Here is a 23,405-nt window from a genome sequence, read left to right as displayed (position 1 = left end):
CATTCATTAAGTGGCAATGGATCATCATAAAAGTCTTCATCCTTGTCTTCACGCTGAGTAGGCTGAGGAGTAGAAAGAGGAAGGGTTGGTTTTGATGTGTTGGGGTAGCATAGGTGGGAAAAAATCTGTGTGCAAGTGGACCCATACAATTCAAGCCCGTATTGTTCAAAGGTCAACTGTATGTCTATATACATATTAATGTACAGTGTTACAAACTTCCCCATAACTCAGTGACGTGTCTACAGTTCAACAGGGCAGTTCTGTCTTGCTGGGCTAACTCAAGAATAGGCAATCAGTTGTGAAGTTAAAGAGAGCTATGCTTATCTTGGCTAGACTCTCACATGTTCAAGGTTATGTTTTCCAGCTGGTCTAGAATGGCCTAAGCTGAAACAGCTTAGTGGTTCTCCACATGGTTTCTCATCCTCCAGCAGGCCAGCCAAGGATTATTTAGTTGGTGGTGGCAGGGTTCCTTGAGAAAGAGTAGACACTTGCAAAACCTTTATCCTAGGCTCAGAACTGGCTTACCACGCACTTTTCCACCTTACTCACTTGACCAGAGGGAAGTCACAGGGCCAACCCAGATTTAAAAGGTGGGAAATAGACCACTTTTAGGGGAGAGACATCAAAATCTTACTGCAAAGGGGATAGATATAGGGAAGGATAAAGAAATGTGGTCATTTTTGCAATCAGTCTGTCATATTATCTTAGCTATCATGCCTAATATATATTTCTCTTAAATTGAGATGTATGATTTCATTCATGTCATTTGCTTAAAAGTATGAAACAGAACAGAGCCCCTTTATACATTTCCTGTTTATAATTTATTATACAGAGCCTTTAATTTATTATATTGAGTTTTTTGTTTTTTTTTTTCTTTTTTTTTTTTTGAGGCGGAGTCTTGCTCTGTCGCCGGACTGGAGTGCAGTGGCCAGATCTCAGCTCACTGCAAGCTCCGCCTCCCGGGTTTACGCCATTCTCCTGCCTCAGCCTCCCGAGTAGCTGGGACTACAGGCGCCCGCCACCTCGCCCGGCTAGTTTTTTTGTATTTTTAGTAGAGACGGGGTTTCACCGTGTTAGCCAGGATGGTCTCGATCTCCTGACCTCGTGATCCGCCCGTCTCGGCCTCCCAAAGTGCTGGGATTACAGGCTTGAGCCACCGTGCCCGGCCTTGATTTTTCTTAAGTAGTATTTCATTATCTGAAAAACTTAGGTACATCAGGTATGAAAATTTTCTAGTATTCCATTCTTCTAGATAGCTTAGTAAAATGTTAAATGAAACCACTGCAAGTTTTAAAAACTGAATAAAGCCATTAAGTTCCTAGAGAGAGAAATTTATTGTAATTCTTTTTATTTATTTACAGCATAATCATTAAAACATTTTTTGTTCCAGAAACATTTGGGACGCAAGCTTAGTTGTGGAGAGAATATTCAAGAGTGGCAACAGAGAGATCACTGCAGTAAGTCTGTATAATATTACTCTGTTATTTTTGTGTAGCCAGTTGATGGTATAAATGGTTAGAGTGTTTCACGTTTGTTGATATTACACAAATAGGATGGCAAAGGTTATTCTTTTTGAGTCAGGGTCGTGCTCTGTCACCCAGGCTGGAGTGCAGTGGCCCTATCTCAGCTTACTGCAACCTCTGCCCTCTGGGGTTAAGCGATCCTCCCACCTCAGCCTCCTGAGTAGCTGGGATTACAGGCGTGTGCCACTATGCCTGGCTAATTTTTGTATTTTTTGTAGAGATAGGATTTCACCATGTTGCCCAGGCCAGTCTCGAACTCCTAGACTCAAGCGAACCACCTACCTTGCTTCCCAAAATGCTAAGATTATAGGCAGGGGGCCCCAGCGCCTGGCACGTTATTCTTTTATGTACATGTTTGCGTTCTTGGACAGCAAACTGCTTACCTTCAGTTTTAAATCCCATCTCTAACATTGATTGTCTGAATATCAGTAAATTACTTAACATTTCAGAGCCTGATACATCATTGTAAAAGAAGGGGAGTAGTATATCTCCCTCATAAGGTGTCATAAGGGATAATTCCAGCAACTTAATATTGTTCAAAATTTACTATGTAATACTTTGACATATATATGAACAAAAACTCCATGGACCCAGCACTAATTTCCATGAATTGGCATACTTTACAGACTGCTTTTTGCTCTTGTTGCCCAAGCGGGACTGCAGTGGCGGAGTTTCGCTCTTGTTGCCCAAGCTGGCGTGCAACGGCACAATCTCAGCCCACTGTAATCTCCGCCTCCTGAGTTCAAGTGATTCTCCTGCCTCAGCCTCCCGGGTAGCTCGGATTACAGGCGCGTGCCACCACGTCCAGCTGATTTTTTGTATTTTTAGTAGAAACAGGGTTTTACCATGTTAGCCAGGCTGGTCTCGAACTCCTGACCTCAAATGATCCGCCCGCGTTGGCCTCCCGAAGTGCAGAGATTACAGGCATGAGCCACCGTGCCCAGCCCAAATATATTTTTTTAATTGTGAGGCTCTTAAAGTTCATGAGTTGGGCTCAGAGGCCCGTGCCTGTAACCCCAGTGCTTTGGAAGGCTTGAGCCCAGGAGTTCAGGACCAGCCAGGGCAACATGGCCAGATCCCTTTTCTACCAAATAAGATTACAATTAGTCAGATGTAGTGGCATGTGCCGGTAGTTCCAGCTAATTAGGAAGCTGAGTCAGGAGGATCACTTGAACTTAGGAGGTCAAGGCTGCAGTAAGATATGATCCGCACCACTACGGATCCAAGGCAACAACAAGACCCTCTCTCTCAAAAAAAAAAAAGGTTCAGGTTTCTAAGAATAAGAATGTATTTGCCTAACACAGTATATGATTCCATTTATATGAAGTTTAAAAACTTGCAAAATTAATCTATGTTGATAGGACCAAGAAAAGTAGTTACCTCAGGTGAGATGACTCATGTCTACAAAGGAACATAGGAAACTTTCTTTGGTGTTGGAGATTTTCTGTATTGTGGTCTGGGTAATGACTATACAGAAATATATAAAAGTAATCAAGATGTTTTCTTAATATTTGTATTTTACTGTAAATTATGCATCAGTGTCACTGGCAGGAGAGGAAGTATGTAGGTATTATTTGGATCAACAGGTGTGAATTGAGGCAAGAAATAACTTTATTTATAGAGACAGTCATTTCAAAATTAAAATTGTTTATATTATAGCTATACAGAGGATGTGTTTTTAAACTTTTGAAAATTCTTTCATTTTTACAGATTGAAAGTAGTGTTCCCTGCCAACTGCTAGAGTCAGTGCTACAAGAACTAAAGGGTTTGCAGGAATTTCTAGACAGAAATTCCCAGTTTGCAGGAGGACCATTAGGAAATCCAAAGTAAGAATAAATAAGGTTTATTAATTCATCTTTTTCTTTTCGTTGTATTTTTTGTTGAGATAATTTACATACTATAAAGTTGGTCCTTTTAAAGTGTCCAGTTTAGTATTTTTAGTGTATCTACAAGGTTATGCAACCATCACCACTGTCTAATTCCAGAACATTTTCATCACACCAAGAAGAAACTCTGTGCCCATGACCAGCCATTATTATTCATGGACCTTCCCCCAGTCCCCAGCAACCACTAATCTACTTTCTGTCTCCACAGATCTGCGTTTTCTGAATATTTATATAAATTGGAATATTTATATAAATATTTATATTAAATGGAAATATTATATTAAATGGAATTAAATGGAATTTTAATATAAATGGAATATTTATATAAATATTTATTTAAATGGAATATTTATAGTATACAATGCAATATATAAATATATGAATATACTTATGTAAATAGAATATTTCTATAAATGTTATTTTTACATAAATGGAATATACAAATGTTATATTTATATAAATGGAATATTTATACAAATGTTATTTTAAAAATGGAATGTTTCTCTATTTTTTTAATGGAATATTTCTATATTTATAAAAAATAGAATATTTATAGAAATATTTATATAAACAGAATATTTATAGAAACATTTATATAAATGGAAGTATGCAACAGATAACCTTTGGTGTCTGTTTCTTTCCCTAAGCATGTTTTCAAGGTTTGACTGTTGTGGCATGTATTACTACTTTGTCTCATTTCTCGGTTTATCAGTTGATAGATATTTGTGTTGTTTCACCTTTTTGGCTAATAAGAGTGCTGATATGAGCATTCCTGTACAAGTTTTTGTGTAGACGTGTGTTTACACGGACTCTTGCTCTGTCACCTAGGCTGGAGTACAGAGACTTCCTCTTGGCTCACTGCAACCTCCACCTCCCAGCTTGAAGCAATTCTCCTGCCTCAGCCTCCACGTAGCTTAGATTACAGATGTGCACCACTATGCCCGGCTAGTTCTTCTTTGTATTTTTAGCAGAGACGGGGTTTCACCATGTTGACCAGGCTGGTCTCGAGCTCCTGACCTGGTGATCCACTGGCCTCAGCCTCCCAAAGTGTTGGGATTACAGGTGTGAGCCACAGCGTCCAACCAAGAATGGACATTTGGGGTTTTTCTGAGACAGAGTATCACTCTTGTCGCCCAGGCTGGAGTGCTATGGTGCAGTCTCGGCTCACTGCAGCCTCCCCCTCCTGGGTTCAAGCGATTCTCCTGCCTCAGCCTCCTGAGTAGCTGGGATTACAGGCGCCTGCCACCATGCCCAGCTAATTTTTGTATTTTTAGTAGAGATGGAGTTTCACTGTGTTGGCCAGGCTGGACTTAAACTCCTGACCTCAGGTAATCCACCATGCCCAGCAAGAATGGATTTTTTCTTTTCTTTTCTTTTCTTTTTTTTTTTTTTTTTTTGAGATGGAGTCTCGCTATGTCACCCAGGCTGGAGTGCAGTGGTGTGGTCTCCACTTACTGTAAGCTCCGCCTCCCGAGTTCACGCCATTCTCCTGCCTCAGCCTCCTGAGTAGCTGGGACTACAGGTGCCTGCCACACCGTCTGGCATATTTTTTGTATTTTTAGTAGAGATGGGGTTTCACCATGTTAGCCAGGATGGGCTCCATCTCCTGACCTCGTGATCTGCCCACCTCAGCCTCCCAAAGTGCTGGGATTACAGGCATGAGCCACCATGCGCGGCCAAGAATGGATATTTTTAAGCCTCTGAAATAATACGGACTTTTTGTTGAAAAAATAATAATCACATTGCATTCGGGGAGTCACATCACTCTTTACAATTGTTAACAGGTTATTAGAGTATAATCTTTTTAAAGCATATATAGACTGCGCAGAGTGGCTCACATCTATAATCCCAACACTTTGGAAAGCCAAGGCAGGAGGATTGCTTGAAGCCGGGAGTGCGAGACCAGCCTGGGCAATATAGGTGACCTTGTCACTACAAAAACATATAAATAGGCCGGGCGCGGTGGCTCATGCCTATAATCCCAGCACTTTGGGAGGCTGAGGCGGGCGGATCATCTGAGTTCGAAACCAGCCTGACCAACATGGAGAAACCCCGTCTCTGCTAAAATACAAAACTAGCCAGGCGTGGTGGCACATGCCTGTAATCCCTGCTACTAGGGAGGCTGAGACAGGAGAATTTCCTTAAACCTGGGAGGCGGAGGTTGCGGTGAGCCAAGATAGTGCCATTGCACTCCAACCTGTGCAACAAGAGCGAAACTCTATCTCAAAAAAAAAAAACAAGAACAAATAATAAAGCATACATAAATATACACTTCTTTAAAAGCAAAAATAAAGTCTAAGTAAGTACACTTTTATGTAACATTGTTCACACTTTGTGTGTGTGTGTGTATATATATATGGTTTTTTTTGGGGGGGGGGGGCGTTTTTTTCCCCCCCGAGACAGAGTCTTGCTCTATCGCCCAGGCTGGAGTGCAATGGTGTGATCTCAGCTCACTGCAACCTCCGCCTCCTAGGTTTAAGCAATTCTCCTGCCTCAGCCTCTAGAGTAGCTGGGATTACATGCATGTACCACCATGCCTGGCTAATTTTTGTATTTTTAGTAGAGATGGGGTTTCACCATGTTGGCCAGGATGGTCTCCATCTCTTGACCTCATGATCCGCCTGCCTCAGGCTCCCAAAGTGCCTCCCAAAGTGCTGGGATTACAGGAGTGAGCCACCACACCCAGCCTGTCTTTATCTTTTAAGTAGGAGAACTTACCTCCTTCCCATTTTATTGGGATTAGTTAAATGTGGTTTATTGTTTTGGTTTGGTTTTTTTGGAGACAGAGTCTTGCTCTGTCGCCCAGGCTGCAGTATAGTGGTGCAATCTCAGCTCACTGCAACATCTACCTCCCTGACTCAAGTGATTCTCCTGCCTCAGCCTCCCAAGTAGCTGAGATTACAGCCCCACACCACTATGCCTGGCTAATTTTTGTATTTATAGTAGAGACAGGGTTTTGCCATGTTGGCCAGGCTGATCTTGAACTCTTGACCTCAGATAATCCACCTGCTTCAGCTTCCCAGAGTACTGGGATTACGTGTGAGCCACTGCATCTGACCTAGTTAAATGTTTGATTTTTTTCTCTCCATCCTGAATTTGTGCTTTTTGTTTATTTTCTTCCCTTTGCCATTTCCTTATTGTATTGGATGGATTGGGCCTCTCTTTACTTAAACACTAATTAAGAAGTTCTACATACGATTTTTCTTCTTCTACTAGCTTTAAATTCTAACAGACATACATCTCAGTCACCATTAATAATTTAACAAAATCTATTATTTCCTTTCCTTGCCTTCTGCCATAGCTCTCCCTCCAAATTACCTGGAATTTTCGTTGTCAGATGTTTTTAGTTTGTTTGGTTTTTTTTCCAACATTGTGGTCTTTTGTTAATTGAATTTTACCATTACATCTGCAATTATATGTAAATTTTCTAATCTACTTCTGATTTAATTACTCATTTCTCTTTACAGTTTTTAGCAGGATATTTTTGAATTTTGATGTTTCTTGAATTTTCACTTATGCAGTTCTGTCATCTGCAGATAGAGATAGTTTCATCTTTTCCATCTTTTCTTTTCTAGCTCTACTTGCTTTCTTCTGTCTGCACAAAGTAATCTCTCTCTGTCTCTCTTTTTTTTGAGATGAGACAGAGTTTCACTCTTATTGCCCAGGCTGGACTGTGATGGTGTGATCCTCGGCTCGCTGCAACCTCCGCCTCCTGGGTTCAAGCAATTCTCCTGCCTTCGCCTCCCGAGTAGCTGGGATAACAGGCATGAGGCACCACGCCCAGCTAATTTTGTATTTTTAATATTCTCCTGCCTCCGCCTCCTGAGTAGCTGGGATAACAGGCATGAGGCACCACGCCCAGCTAATTTTGTATTTTTGATAGAGACGGGATTTCTCCATGTTGGTCAGGCTGGTCTCAATCTCCCAACCTCAGGTTATCCACCCGCCTCGGCCTCCCAAAGTGCTGGGATTACAAGCGTGTGCCACTGCGCCTAGCCACTAATTTTTCTCTGTCTTTTCTCTCTCTGTTTTTTTTTTCTTTTTCAGGCAATCTTGCTCTGTCACTGAGGCTGGAGTGCAGTGGTGTGATCATTGTTCCCTGCAACTTCAAATTCAGCCGCCTGAGTAGTTGGGGCTACAGGCGTGTGCTGCCACAACTGGCTGAGTTTTTCTTATTTTTCTCAGAGATAGGGTCTCACTGTGTTGCTCAGGCTGGTCTCAAACTCTTGGCCTCAAGTGGTGCTCCCTCCGTAGCCTCCCAAAGTGCTGGGATTACAGGCATAACCCACTGCATCCTCCCTTACTGAGGTGTTTTTTGGTTTTGTTTTTTGAGATGGGTCTCACTCTGTTGCCCAGGCTGGAGTGCAGTGGCACGATCACGGCTCACCACAACTTTGACCTCACAGCTTCAAGTGATCCTCCCACCTCAGCCTCCTGAGTAGCTGGGACTACAGGCACATGCCACCATGCTCAGCTAATTTTTTTATTTCATATTTTGTAGAGACAAGGTCTGACTCTGTTGCCCATGTTGATCTTGCACTCCTGGGCTTAGGCGATCCTCCTGTCTTGGCCTCAGAAAATGCTGGGATTATAGGCATGAGCCATCTGCATTCAGCCCTTATTGAATATGTTTAGCATATTCATATATTGAATATGCTAAACATATTCAGCAAGTGAGTTTGTCAAATGTATTTACTGCATTTTACAGAGATGATCATATCATTTTCCCTCTTTAACAATAGAATTATATCAATAATTAATCAATTATATGTCCTAATTTTGACCAGCCCCTGGAATTCTGTAACATTAGTTTCATTGAGTATGGAAATTTTTTTAACAGATTTTTGAGATCTACTTTACATACCACTAAATTTACTCATTTTGAATATTCAGTTTGGTGACTTTTAGTAAATTCATAGAATTGTGCATCCATTACCACAGTCCAATTTTAGCACACTTCCATTATCTAGGAGACATACCTCATGTCAATTAGCAGTCACTTTCCATTCCCACTTCTTAGTCCCACACACTTACTGATCTGCTGTATTTCTGTAGATGTGCCTATTCTTGACATGTCATATAAACAGAATCATACTGTGTGGTCTTGGAGTCTGGCTTCTTTCACTTACTGTGTTTTTGGGGCTCATGTTTGAGATTTATGTTGTAGTATGTATTCATGTTTTGTTCGTTTTTATTGCCCAATGAATGTGGAATTTTAAGATCATAGACCATTTCTCAGATCTTCGTATATACATTTTGCACCATTTTCTTGCCAAAGTTTAATGTTGTAGATGAAAAAGTACATTACCTGTATGATTCTCTTTCCTTTGTAAGTGACTTAGTGTTGACTTTGAAATTTTTTTGTGCTTTTTTCTTTTTATTACCGAAATTCAAAAATCACAACATGATGTCTTTAGGTATATCTTCTTTACAGCTCTCAGTGAGCCTTTAGAATGAATGTCTTGGCTTTAATCAATTTTTTTCTCCTGTTTTTTATGTATCGTGGTACACATTGAGTATCCCTTATCCGAACTGTTTGGAACCAGAAGTGTTTTGGCTTTCCCAGTGTTTTGGATTTTTAAGTATTTGCATTATACTTAGGTTGAGCATCCCTATTCCGAAAATGTGAAATCCAGAATGCTCCAATGAGCATTTCCTTTGAGCATCATGCTGATGTGCAAAACGTTTTAGATTTGGGGGCATTTCAGATGTTAGATTGTTTCTTCTCTTCCATAATTTCCCTCCTTCCTTTCTCTCGTTTACCCCCTCTTTTTGCTTGATCTTTTTTTTCTACAGGAAAATTTATAGCTGATGTTCTCAGTCATTTAATTGATTTAATCTCAGTCATTTTAAGTAGCATCTGTTTAGTCTGTCTCATAAATTTTTTTGCCCATCAGATTTTTAATTCCAAGAATTCTTTCTTATTTGTCAAGTTTTGTTTTTTTTCATGGCAACCAGCCCTTCTGGTGATGGTTGCCCTACCTTATGAATTATTTTTAAAAATTATACATATTAAACGAATTGTACTGTGTGTGTGTTATATCTCAATAAAGCTGTTATAAACACACATTCTGCAATTTCTGTTTCAGTACTACTGCTAAAGTGCAGCAGAGGCTGATAGGATTCATGCGTCCTGAAAACGGAAATCCCCAGCAAATGCAACAGGAGCTTCAGAGGAAGTTTCACGGTAAATTACTGCTTCTCATCAGTTAAGTGTACATGACCTCAGTAAAATTTTATTACTTGAATAGAAAACAATGGACTTTTCTTGGTAAAATGTACTTCGTACACAAATATTTGTAATTAAAATATCAGTGTAATTGGGTCTGGGGTGGTGGCTCACACCTGTAATACCACCACTTTGGAAGGCTGAGTTGGGAGAATCAGCTGTTCCTGGGGGTGTAGAGGTTTCAGTGAGCTGCGATCATGCCACTGCACTCCAGCCTGGTTGACAGAGTGAGACCCCACCTCAAAAATAAAAATAAAAAAAGTGTGATTGAGAAAGTAGGATAATATGGATGTTGTATATTTCCCTCTTTTAGCATATACATTTTTGTTTCTTCCTGCACCAGAAAACATGATACACACCTGTTTCATTACGATTTTTTTTATTGTGGTGAAATATGTATATACCATAAAATTCACCATTTTTACTTTTTATTTATTTATGTTTTTGAGACAGAATTTCACTCTTGCTTCCCAGGCTGGAGTGCAATGGCGCGATCTTGGCTCACTGCAACCTCCGCTCCCGGGTTCAAGCAATTCTCCTGCCTCAGCCTCCCGAGTAGCTGAGATTAGAGGCATGTGCCACCACGCTGGGCTAATTTTGTATTTTCAGTCGGGACGGGGTTTCTCCACGTTGGTCAGGCTGGTCTCAAACTTCCAACTTCTGGTGATCCACCCACCTTGGCCTCCCAAAGTGCTAGGATTACAGATGTGAGCCACCACACCCGGCCCCACTTTTACTTTTCTTTTTTTTTTTTTTTGAGACAGAGTCTCACTCTGTCACCCAGGCTGGAGTGCAGTGGCACAATCTTGGCTTACTGCAAGCTCCGCCTCCCAGGTTCACTCCATTCTCCTGCCTCAGCCTTCTGAGTAGCTGGGACTACAGGTGGCTACCACCACGCCCAGCGGATTTTTTTGTGTGTGTATTTTTTAGTAGAGACAGGGTTTCACCATGTTAAGCAGGATGATCTCAATCTCTTGACTTCATGATCTGCCTGCCTCAGCCTCCCAAAGTGCTGGGATTACAGGCATAAACCACTACACCTGGCCCGTTTTTACTATTTTTAAGTGTACAGTTCAGTGGCATTCAGTATATTCATGTTATGTCCCCATTACCAATATCCATCTCCAGAACTCTTGTCATCTTCCCCAAAATGTTACTCTGGGCTGGCCACAGTGGCTCTCGCCTGTAATCCCAGCACTTTGGGAGGCCATGGCAGGTGGATCACCAGAGGTCCGGAGCTCCCAGACCAGCCTGGCCAACATGGTGAAACCCCATCACTATCAAAAATACAAAAATCAGCCAGGCATGGTGGCGGGCTCCTGTAATCCCAGCTACTCTGGAGGCTGAGGCAGGAGAATCGCTTGAACCCAGCAGGTGGAGGTTGCAATGAGCTGAATTTGTGCCATTGCACTCTGGCCTGGGCAACAAGAACAAGACTCTGTCTTAAAAAACAAAATAAAAAACACCAGAAGTCACTCTGTCCCCATGAAATAATAACCCCCCATTTTTTCCCCCATCCCAGGTCCCTGGCAACCACCATTCTACTTTCTGTCTCTAAATTTTACCACTCTGGGTACCCTATTAGAATGAAACCAAGCTTTTCATTTTGTGACAGGCTTATGTCACTTAGCTTTAAACTGTCCTCAAGGTTCATCCATGTTGTAACATGTGTCAGAACTTCCTTCCTTTTTAAGATTGAGTAATTTCTATTGTGTGTATGTGCATATGTGCACACATACTACACTTCCTTTATCCATTCATTTGTTGATGGACGCTGAGTTACTTCTGTTTTTTGGCTATTGTGAACAATGCTGCCATTAACATGGGTGAACAAATAGGAATTAAAGTCTCTGCTTTCAGTTCTTTTGGGTATATACCCAGAAGTGGAATTGCTATATCATATAGTAATTCTATTACTGATTTTTTGATGAACTGCCATACTGTTTCATAGCAGCTACTGCATTTTATGTTTATGTTTATCTTTATTTCTTTTTGATACGGAGTTTCACTCTTGTTGCCCAGGCTGGAGTGCAGTGGTGCAATCTCGGCTCACTGAAACCTCCACCTCTCAGGTTCAAGCAATTCTGCCTCGGCCTCCCGAGTAGCTGCAGTTACAGGCCACCACACCCAGCTAATTTTTGTATTTTTAGTATAGAGAGGGTTTCACCATGTTGGCCAGGTTGGTCTTGAACTCCTGACCTCAGGTGATCCACCCACCTCGGCCTTCCAAAGTGCTAGGATTACAGGTGTAGCCTGGCCAGCTACAGCATTTTATACTTCTAGTAGCGATGCACAGAGGTTCCAATTTCTTCACATCTTTGCCAACATTTGTCATTTTTCTGTCCTTTTATATATAGCCATCCTAATGAATATGGAATGGCATCTCATTGGGATTTCGATTTGCGTTTCCCTAATGATTAGTAATATACCTTTTTATAGAGCTAAAAATATGAGTCAAATATTTCGTTGTGCTTTTTATCAATTATAACTAGTAACAAGGAAAGAATAAGGCAACTGAAAAGTTCTCGTAATCTTCAGTTATTCCAGATACAAATTAGAAGAATAATAAGTTATTGCATGAACTTTTTGTGCCATTTAATTTTTTTTAAGTTCTTTTGCCTTCCATTGTTAGGGTTAGCGTTACTTTTTCTGGCCGTGATAGAACTTTCTGGTTTATTTGTTTGTTTTGAGATGGAGTCTCGCTTTTTCGCCGAGGCTGGAGTATAGTGGTGCAATCTTGGCTCACCGCAACCTCTGCTTCCCAGGTTCAAGCGATTCTCCTGCCTCAGCCTCTCAAGTAGCTGGGATCACGGGTGTGTGCCACCATGTCTATCTAGTTTTTGTGTTTTTAGTAGAGACGGGGTTTTGCCACTTTGGCCAGGCCGGTCTTGAACTCATGACCTCAGGTCATCCGCCCAACTCGGCCTCCCAAAATGCTGCGATTACTTGCGTGAGCCACCACGCCTGGCCAATAGAACTTTCTCAACACTCAACCATTTACTTTTGTCCCAAGCTACTTTCTTCCCTACTCAGGACCCTAGATTTCTATTCATCATTTTGTAAATTCTTTTTTACTGTCTTTTAAATTTTTTCTCTCTCTTTTCTTTTTTTTGAGATGGAGTCTCACTCTGTCGCCCAGGCTCCGCCTCCCAGGTTCACGCCATTCTCCTGCCTCAGCCTCCCAAGTAGCTGGGACTACAGGCGCCTGCCACCACACCCAGCTAATTTTTTTGTATTTTTAGTAGCGACGGGGTTTTACTGTGTTAGCCAGGATGGTCTTGATCCACTGACCTTGTGATCCGCCTGCCTCGGCCGCCCAAAGTGCTGGGATTACAGGTGTGAGCCACTGTGCCCAGCCTTAAATTTTTTCTCTTTTTTAAAAAATGTTGAAATTGTTTGCCTATCCTCCAATTTTGTTTCTGTTCTGTTTTGTTTTGTTTTGAGACAGAGTCTTGCTCTATTGCCCAGGCTGAAGTACAATGGTGCCATCTTGGCTCACTGCAACCTCCACCTCCTGCGTTCAAGCAATAATCGTGGCTCAGCCACCTGAGTAACTGGGATTACAGGCGTGTGCCACCACACCTGGCTAATTTTTGGATTTTTAGTAGAGGTGGGGTTCTGCCATGTTGGCCAAGCTGGTCTCAAACTCATGGCCTCAAGTGGTCCGCCCACCTCGGCTTTCCAAAGTGCTAGGATTACAGCCAAGAGCCACTGTGCCCAGCCACCGTTTTGCAAATTTTTTTTCTGAGCAGCTAATGGTATTTCAGTATGGCTTTGAGATTACATCACTAAACATTGGTGAGGATTTGTACAAATAGGAGCATTTGAATTGCTGGCAGTTTATACTGAAACAACTGCTTTGGAGAGCAATTTGATCATATCCGGTAAAAGCTAAACATATATTCTGAAAGCTGGTAGTTCCACTTCTAGATATATATCCTTAAAGGAGTTTTTTTCAAACTTTTTCTCACAGTAAGAAATATATCTTACATGGCCAGGTGTAGCGGCTCACGCCTTTAATCCTAGCACTTTGGGAGGCCAAGGCAGGCAGATCATTTGAGGTCAGGAGTTTGAGACCAGCCTGGCCAACATGGTGAAACCCTGCCTCTACAAAAAAATACCAAAATTAGGTGGGCGTGGTGGTGGGTGCCTGTAATCCCAGCTACTCGGGAAGCTGAGGCAGGTAAATCGCTTGAACCCAGGAGGCAGAGGTTGCAGTGAGCTGAGATCATACCACTGCACTCCAGCCGGGGCAACATAGCAAGACTCCATCTCAGGGGAAAAAAAAAGAAATATATCTTACATTATGATTCAGATGTTTAAAAGCATACATACAAACTAAAATAGATTTTCCTGAAGTTCTACCTGTTTTATACTCTGATATTTCTTTCTTTTTTGAATTATTTTCTACTTTCTATATTTGAGGGGTGAGCGAAAAGCTATCATCACTGACTAAACTGATTTCATGACTCGCCAATGCATGTTGATCTAGGGTTTGAGAAACTCAGTCTTAGACTAACTTGACTGTGCTTTCTAGGAGATATTCTTTAAGAATATTTATTGCATCATTGTTTTATTTTCAAAATACTAGAAACAGTGTAATGTCCTCCAAATGAAAAATGGGCCAAATTGTGGTATACTTACATGATGGAACACTCAGTAGTGAAAATAAATGTACTAGATTTATATTTATCGGTGTAGATAGCCTGCGAACATATAACTGAGTAGAAAAAGCGATGGTGTATTTGTTAAAAATACAGCAATTTTTTTTTCTTTTTTTTTTGAGATGGAGTCTTGCTCTGTTGCCCAGGCTGGAGTGCAGTGGCGCAATCTCGGCTCACTGCAGGCTCCACCTCCCGGGTTCACGCCATTCTCCTGCCTCAGCCTCCCAAGTAGCTGGGACTGCAGGCACCTGCCATCCTCCCCGGCTAATTTTTTATATTTTTAGTAGAGATGGGGTTTCACCATGTTAGCCAGGATGGTCTCGATCTCCTGACCTCATGATCCACCTGCCTCGGCCTCCCAAAGTGCTGGGAGTACAGGCGTGAGCCTCTGCCCGGCCATGCAGCAATATTTTCATGGTTTATGTGTACCTGCACAAACACAGAAGCATGTATATATACAGACACAGAGAGAAGATAAAAACATAAATACTACTGATTATCATAGTTGCCTCTAATGGGGGCTGGGAGGAAAACAATGGGGATTTCAACCTTAACTATGGTTTTTATTTGAAATAAAGCATCTTAACCTATGTTATTTTATAATAATTTATTAGTTTTTGTTTTCTCATTAGAGGCTCAACTAAGTGAAAAGATTTCACTTCAGGCAATTCAGCAATTGGTTCGAAAATCATATCAGGCTCTGGCTTTATGGAAACTTCTTTGTGAACATCAATTCACTGTCATTGTGGCAGAACTTCAGAAGGTAAGTTTTTTTTATTTTTTTATGATTTTACCATTAATACTATGTTTGGATTTTTTTGGATGAGTATTTTGGCTTTGGAGGAGATTATTTTGGGAAGCATTTACGTTAATAATGAAGTTAGTATGTTATAGGAAGATTGCACAAAACCTTACTAACTTGGGGGACCTATTTTTTTCAAAGCCACAAGTTTTTACTTGTGGGTATGTGAATGAAATCATACTTTACAAACATATTTTTTAAAACAGTGGACTGTAACCTTTATTTGAGCTACAGGTTCTTCTGAGAATCTGATAAAAGCTATCTCTCACTACCCTTAAAGAAATGCATATCAACATGGACACACAGACTTTTGCATATAATTTCAAAGGACCCAACAACCTAAAATAAATACTTTTGACTGGGCACCGTGCCTCACGCCTGCGATTCCAGCACTTTGGGAGGCTGAGGCAGGAGGATCACTTAAGCCTAGGAGTTCAGCACTATCCTGGACTACAGGCATGTACCATCACACTATGTGATGGTACATGCCTGTAGTCCCAGCTACTTGGGAAGCTGAAGTGGGAGGAGCACTTGAGCCTGGAAGGTTGAGGCACCAGTTAGCCATGATTGTGCCACTGCACCCCAGCCTGGGTGACAGAGTGAGACCCTGTCTCTCTCTCTCTCACACACACACACAAACCCCTCCTACTTCATTTTATGTATGTATTTTTGTTGTTGTTGTTATTTTAGAGATGGAGTCTCGCTCTGTTGCCCAGGCCGAAGTGCAGTTGTGCGATCTCGGCTCACTGCAACCTCCGCCTCCCGGGTTCTAGCAATTCTCCTGCCTCAGCCTCCCAAGTAGCTGGGATTACAGGTGCACGCCACCCATGCCCAGCTAATTTTTGTATTTTAGTAGAGACGGGGTTTCACCGTGTTGCCCAGGCTGATCTCGAACTCCTGAGCTCAGGTAATCCACCCGCCTCGGCCTCCCAAAATGCTAGGATTATAGGCGTGACCTACTGTGCCCGACAACTTCTGTTAGAATATATAGAGGAAATTTATTCCTACCTTTTATTTAATTGTGAGCATTTCTAAACGTATACAGAAGTAGAGCAAAAACTGTAACTCCCACATACATTTGACTCATTCAGCATTTTCAAGATATTGTGTTTCTTAAAAAAAATAGTTCCTTGAATAACAACAATGTCATTATCACAGTTACCAGTTTTTCTTGAGACAGTGTCTTGCTCTGTCTGAGTGCAGTGGCACGATCACAGCTCACTGCACCTTTGACCTCCCTGGGCTCCAGTGATTCTCCTACTTTAGCCTCCCGAGTAGCTGGTACTATAGCACACACCACTACGCCTAGCTAATTTTTGTTTTTTGTTTTTGTTTTTGTAGAGATGGGGTTTCACCGTATCTCCTAGGTTGGATAGTTACCAGTATTAACTATCAATATTTGATAGCAAAATCTGTCTGAAAAATGTCTTTTTACAGATTGGTTCATTCAAATCAGGATCTAAACAGTTTAGTTGGTTTGCTCGTGGAATTTATTGTTTATCTTTCATCTGTTTCAATCTGAAGCAGTCTTTCCTTCTTTTTCTTTTCCTGGCTTTTGCCTTGTAGAAATCCAATCATCAATCCAGTAGAATGTCCAGCATTGTAAGGACATTCTAAGGCTTTTTTTTTTTTTTTTAACCCTCTTTGTAGTGAACTTCTTCCTCTATCTCCTGCATTTTCTTTGAAATGAAAGTTTATTATATAAGCTTGATTCGGTTCAGCTCCTTTTTTGAGGAAGAATAGAATACTTCATAGGTAGTGGTTTGTTCATCACACTGTTAGAAGACACAAAAGGTTTCATTGTCCTTTTAGTGATACTGAGATGGATTGCTGGATTCAAGTAGTTAAGCCTAGAACTGCCATTGTGGAATTCTCCATCAGACTTTAATCATCCATTGATAATCATTGCTGGAATTTATTATTTCATTTAGGATTACAAAAGGGGAATATTTATTTGTTTTTTATTTTTTTGAGACAGTGTCTCATTCTGTCACGCAGGCTGGAGTGCTGTGGAGCAATCTCAGATCACTGCAACCTCCACCTCCTGGGTATAAGCAATTCTCCTGCCTCAGTTTCCCGAGTAGCTGGGACTACAGGCATGTGCCACCATGCCTGACTGATTTTTGTATTTTTAGTAGAGACAAGGTTTCGCCATGTTGGCCAGGCTGGTGTTGAACTCCCGACCTCAGGTCATCCACCCACCTTGGCCTCCCAAAGTGCTGGGATTACAGGCATGAGCCACTGTGCCTGGCCAAAAGGATATTTTAAATCTGTGATTCCTTCCCCAGTTACTAGCTGCAATTCTGTAAAAAAAAAAAATTTCCTGTCCTATATGGATATTTCATTACTCTGAAATGCTTAATTTTTGACTCTTGTATACCATTTTTCAACGTTAGAAGGCAATCTCCTAATTCTTTCCACTAGTGTCCAATGAATAGATACTGTTTTTTCTTTTTAAAAATTCAAGCTAATATATTTAATTATGAAACTGTTAGCGTTTTCATACCAAGTAGAATAATTTTGAGTTTTATTGAGTGATAAATATATTGTAGGTAGGTTTTTATCCTGGGTATGTTTTTGTGATCCATCTTCAAAGCTCTCTTCCTTACATCACCAATTGTGTGCTCAATGAATGCCAATTGAAGATTTGTTCAAGAATTTTAATATAGTTTCGATATTTCCTTGAATTTAGGAAAAAAGAGATAGCAGTCACATCACTAAGATAATCTTTTACTATAGTATAAATCAGTACTTTAGAGCTTCATTTGGACAAGCAGATTTGTTCACAATACTGATTAAACTCCAATATTATAAGGTCTAGAATAATGGAATTCTAACAGATTTAGGAAGAAGTAAAATGTAAGCCCAAGATTTTCAAATGTAGCCAAGTGATTGTTTTTTCCATTTTACAACCAAAGCGAGGAGATCTGGCTCTAGTTTTGCCTCTACTTAAGCTTTACTTTTCTCATTTGGAAAGTGAAAGTTTTGGACTAGACCTACTGTACGTTCTTTTCCAACTCTGTATGATTTTATGTAAGTTTGCAAAAATTTGTTTCTACTAATTAGTATATTTTCACTTTTCAATTACAGAGTCTATCAATGTTTTGGTTATTTTAAGTTATTACAATAATTTCATTGTGTTTAGTAATATGGTATTTTTATAATTGTGATAGAAAAGTTTTATGCTCCTAGGAACTTCAAGAGCAGCTGAAGATCACCACCTTTAAAGATCTTGTAATCAGGGACAAAGAACTCACAGGGGCATTAATTGCTTCTCTTATCAACTGCTACATCAGAGATAATGCCGCTGTTGATGGCATTAGTTTACATTTGCAGGATATCTGCCCACTTCTGTATAGCACTGATGATGCCATTTGTTCTAAGGTATGATACTTTATTATCTATTTCATTGTTAGTTGTAAGAGGTATCATGTATGATGAACCATCTTGTTTCACTTAATATAGGACCTCAGTCAGTCAGATCTCTTAACCTCTCCTAGCCTCAGGATCCTCATCTAAGAAAGGGGTTGGAATATGTGGCTTCTTAAAACCTGTGTATACTCTTTTAAACTTAGCTTTTCTTTTTAAAATTATTTTTGTTTATTTATTTGACACAGAGTTTCACTCTGTTGCTTAGGCTATAGTGCAGTGCTGTGATCATAGCTCACAGCAGTGTCTTAAGTCCTAGACTCAAGCAGTCCTCTCATGTAGCTGGGGGCTACAGGTGTGCACCACTGCACCCAGCCAAATTTTTTCTTTTTTATTGAGATGCGTTCCAATTTGTTGCACAGGCTAGTCTTGAACTCTTGGCTTCAAGCGGATCCTCCTGCCTCAGCCTCCCATAGTGCTGGGATTATAAGTGTGAGCCACTATGCCCAGCCTTCCTTTAAGTTTTTCATGAAGAATCTTCTATTTTTTAAATATATTTTTTTTATTTATTTATTTTTTTATAAGACAGAGTCTTGCCCTGTCGCCCAGGCTGGATTGCAGTGGCATGATCTCAGCTCACTGCAACCTCCACCTCCCAGGTTCAAGTGATTCTCCTGCCTCGGCCTCCCAAATAGCTGGGATTACAGGTGTGCACCACCACACCCGGCTAATTTTTTATATTTTTGGTAGAGACACGGTTTCACCATGTTTTCTAGGGTGGTCTTGAACTCCTGACCTCCGCCTGCCTCAGCCTTGCAAAGTGTTGGGATTATAGACATAAGCCTCTGCTCCTGGCCCATAAAGAATCTTTGATAGTGTTTCTAGGCCATATTAAAAAGTCAAAGGTGAGAACTTAAGAAAAATCACTAAATTTACAAATTAAGACAATTTAGGGAATAATTTATCTCCTTAGAAGTTAAGGAAAAGTACTAAAACTTCAAGTAAATCTTTTGGTGAATTAGAGTTAATGGGGGCATTTTTATTGATCCTTTTCTACAGGTGGAAAAAATAAATAAATGAGTATCGCATGGACTGCCTGCTGCCCAATAATGTATTGACTAGGCAAGATAATTACCAGACAAAAGCTCTCTTGCTTAACATATTTGTGAGAGGAATTAAGAATAGCTAGGAATTTGTGGTCAAAAACTTTTCTGCCTAAAATTAAGAAGTAAGTTTGTAGAGTTGTTTTCATTTTTTATAGTAATAATCATATATAAATTTAGACGTAGACTAAAACTTAGTTGACAGCATCATCTGTCTGCTTGGTTTTATATATTTTTAAGTTCTTGTTATCTCCTCTTCTAGGCAAATGAGCTTCTCCAGCGTTCCCGACAAGTTCAAAATAAGACTGAAAAAGAAAGAATGTTAAGGGAATCATTAAAAGAATATCAAAAAATTAGCAATCAAGTGGACCTTTCCAATGTTTGTGCTCAGTATAGACAAGGTGAGAAATAAAATGTTTCTTGTATCTTTTACTCAACTCAGCAGATAAATGATAGTGTATGAATGAAGCGAGCTAATGATGAAAAGCCACTTTCCAGACGCAAATCTTCTTTCAACATCAGAGGCCGAGTGAAAAGACATAGGAATGTCGTATCATTGTGTTGCGATATTTGATGACTACACTGACCTGCAGAAGCTGGTCATTTTATCTTTTGAAATGTATAAGTTTTGTTTGTTTGTTTTTTGAGACGGAATCTCTCTCCGTCAGCCAGGCTGGAGTACAGTGGCACGATCTCAGCTCCCTGCAGCCTCCGCCTCCCAGTTTGCTACAATTCTCCTGCCTCAGCCTCCCTGGTAGCTGGGATTACAGGCACGCACCACCATGCCCAGCTAATTTTTATTTATTTATTTATTTTTTACTTTTTTTTTTTGAGATGGAGTCTCTGTCTGTCGCCGAGGCTGAAGTGCAGTGGCATGATCTCAGCTCACTGTAAGCTCTGCCTCCCAGGTTCACGCCATTCTCCTGCCTTAGCCTCCCAACTAGCTGAGACTACAGGTGCCTGCCACCAAGCCTGGCTAGTTTTTTGTATTTTTAGTAGAGACAGGGTTTCACCGTGTTAGCCAGGATGGTCTCGATCTCCTGACCTCATGATCTGCCCACCTCAGCCTCCCAAAGTGCTGGGATTACAGGCATGAGCCACCGTGCCCGGCCAATACCCAGCTAATTTTTGTATTTGTAGTAGAGATAGGGTTTCACCATGTTGGCCTGGCTGGTCTAGAACTCCTGACCTCAGGTGATACACCTATCTCAGCCTCTCAAAGTGCTAGGATTACAGACGTGAGCCACTGCGCCTGGCTGAAATATGTAACTTTTTAGCATTAGAATTTCAGTTCTTGTCCAGTTCAATTACTGTATGTTTTAGATTGCTCTGGATTACATTTATTTTTCAGGTATTTAAAATTTTTTATTGAGTTTTAAGGTATAATCTGCTTACTTTTTAAAAAATTACTTTAAATCAAATCTAACATAATGTAAAGGCTCTAACTGTTTGCACAGATATTATATTTAATCCCAAGGTATTTTTCCCCCCTCCCGTAGGGATCTAAAACTTTCCTTTTTGTTGTTTGAAATATGATCTTTTTTTTCCAATGAAGAAATATATATATATATATATGTTTTTGGTTTTGGTTTTTTTTTTTTTTTTTTTGGAAACAGAGTCTCACTGTGTCACTCAGGCTGGAGTGCAGTGGTGCAATCTCGGCTCACTGCAACCTCTGCCTCCCTGGTTCAAGTGATTCTCCTGCCTCAGCCTTTTGAGTAGCTGGGATTACCAGCATGTGCCACCACGCCTGGCTAATTTTTGTATTTTTAGTAGAGGCAGGGTTTCACCGTGTTGGTCAGCCTGGTCTCGAACTCCTGACCTCGTGATCTGCCTGCCTCAGCCTCACAAAGTGCTGGGATTACACACCCGGCCCCCAATGAAGAAATGTATTTAACAGATGCCTTTTAGACATGTTAAGACTTTTTTCTTCTGAAGACCTATCAGAAATATTTTATGTTAGCAGAGTCACTATTATACAGTAGAGACATAACCTTGACCATTGTTTTTATGTGCCAGCTAAGGAAAAATGTATCCAACTTAGTAGTAAGTCATAGGCCTTCATTCTTTTCTTTCCCATCAGTGAGATTTTATGAGGGTGTGGTGGAACTTTCTCTTACGGCTGCAGAGAAAAAAGATCCTCAAGGTCTTGGACTTCATTTCTATAAACATGGAGAACCAGAAGAAGATATAGTTGGACTTCAGGCCTTCCAAGAAAGGTACATTCCATTACCTTAGCAGATTGTCATATTTATGGATATAGACTTTTCTTTGCGTAAAGTTTTTTGTTTTTTGATTTATATATATTTTTTGAGACAGAGTCTTGCCCTGTCATCTGGGCTGGAGTGCAGTGATGTAATCTTGGCTCACTGCAACCTCTGCCTCCCAAGTTCAAGGTATTCTCGTGCCTTAGCCTCCCATGTAGCTGGGATTACAGGTGCGCACCACCACGCCTGACTAATTTTGTATTTTTTAGTAGAGACAGGGTTTCACCATTTTGACCAGGCTGATCTTCAACTCCTAACCTCAATTGATCTACCCACCTCAATCTTGCAGTGTGCTAGGATTACAGCCATCAGCCACTGTGTTTGGCCTCCTTGTGTAAAGGTTTAATTGACAGTATTAGGGAAATAATATTTCAAGTGTAACCCTTATAATATTGAATTATCCTTTTGCTTTTACTTAAAAGTGACTTCTTGTTTTATCAAAGGCCTGAATATTAATAGATTAAGGTTATAGGTTATAACTTTTTTTTTTTTTGAGTCATCCAGGCTGGGGTATAGTGGCACTATCTTAAGCTCACTACAACCTCCTGGGTTCAAGCGATTTTCTGGCCTCAGTCTTCTGGGTAGCTGGGATTACAGGCACACACCACCATGCCCGGCTAGTTTTTGTATTTTTAGTGGAGACGGGGTTTCACCATGTTGGCCATGCTTGTTTCAAACTCCTGACCTCAAGTGATCCACCTGCCTCAGCCTGCCAAAATGTTGAGATTACGGGCGTGAGCCACCGCACCCTGCTCATAGGTTATTATTCTTAACCTAGAGGTAAAATGTATTCTGATGAGAATTCTTAAATGCTTATGAGTGTTTTTTAACTTACCTCTGTGATTCTTCTGAGACTTACTAATGTGTTTTTAAATAGGATTACTTGTTTGAAAACAAAACTAGCTATTTTTTTTCTCTCAAATTTTTGGTTCTGGATGATGATTAGTATTTCATTTTATTTTATTCATGTATTTATTTTTTTGAGACAGAATTTTCACTCTTGTTGCCTAGGCTAGAGTGGAGTGGCACAATCTCAGCTCACTACAACCTCCACCTCGTGGATTCAGGCGTTTCTCCTCCCTCAGTCTCCCTGGTAGCTGGGATTACAGGCACACGCCACCACGCCCAGCTAACTTTTTTGCGTTTTTAGTATAGACAGGGTTTCTCCATGTTGAGCAGGCTGGTCTCTGACTCCTGACCTCAGATATTCTGCCCACCTTGGCCTCCCAAAGTTCTGGGATTACAGGTGTGAGCCACCGTGTCTGGCCTAGTATTTCATTTTAAAGGATAATTTTTATGTATTCCCAAATTTGTTGAGACTGTTAAAAGAGAAATGTATGTCCTTAAAAGAAATATAGGCCGGGCACAGTGGCTCAGGCCTGTAATCCCAGCACTTTGGGAGGTTGAGGTGGGCAGATCATGAGGTTATGAGTTTGAGACCAGCCTGACTATCATAGTGAAACCCTGTCTCTACTAAAAATACAAAAACTAGCCAGGTGTGGTGGTGCACACCTGTAATCCTGGCAACTCGGGAGGCTGAGGCAGGAGAATTGCTTGAACCC

At 40.7% G+C, this 23,405-nt stretch overlaps 1 protein-coding gene across 1 annotated transcript in view; it reads left to right on the top strand.

The window, feature by feature from the left end:
* The window catches only part of NUP155 (nucleoporin 155), an 82,026-nt gene that overhangs the window by 42,523 nt on the left and 16,098 nt on the right, over positions 1 to 23,405 (top strand). Inside the window, exons 19-25 of the mRNA XM_023216492.2 lie at positions 1,391 to 1,457; positions 3,234 to 3,349; positions 9,499 to 9,596; positions 14,935 to 15,065; positions 18,297 to 18,488; positions 19,839 to 19,977; positions 21,660 to 21,795. Coding sequence (XP_023072260.2) covers positions 1,391 to 1,457; positions 3,234 to 3,349; positions 9,499 to 9,596; positions 14,935 to 15,065; positions 18,297 to 18,488; positions 19,839 to 19,977; positions 21,660 to 21,795 — 879 coding nt within the window. The remainder of the gene's footprint in view (positions 1 to 1,390; positions 1,458 to 3,233; positions 3,350 to 9,498; positions 9,597 to 14,934; positions 15,066 to 18,296; positions 18,489 to 19,838; positions 19,978 to 21,659; positions 21,796 to 23,405) is intronic.

This window comes from Piliocolobus tephrosceles, chromosome 4, assembly GCF_002776525.5.
Source record: "Piliocolobus tephrosceles isolate RC106 chromosome 4, ASM277652v3, whole genome shotgun sequence".
Classification (NCBI taxonomy): Eukaryota; Metazoa; Chordata; class Mammalia; order Primates; family Cercopithecidae; genus Piliocolobus; species Piliocolobus tephrosceles.
Note: the sequence above shows the minus strand (reverse complement) of the source record. Positions and strands in the feature narration are given on the sequence as shown.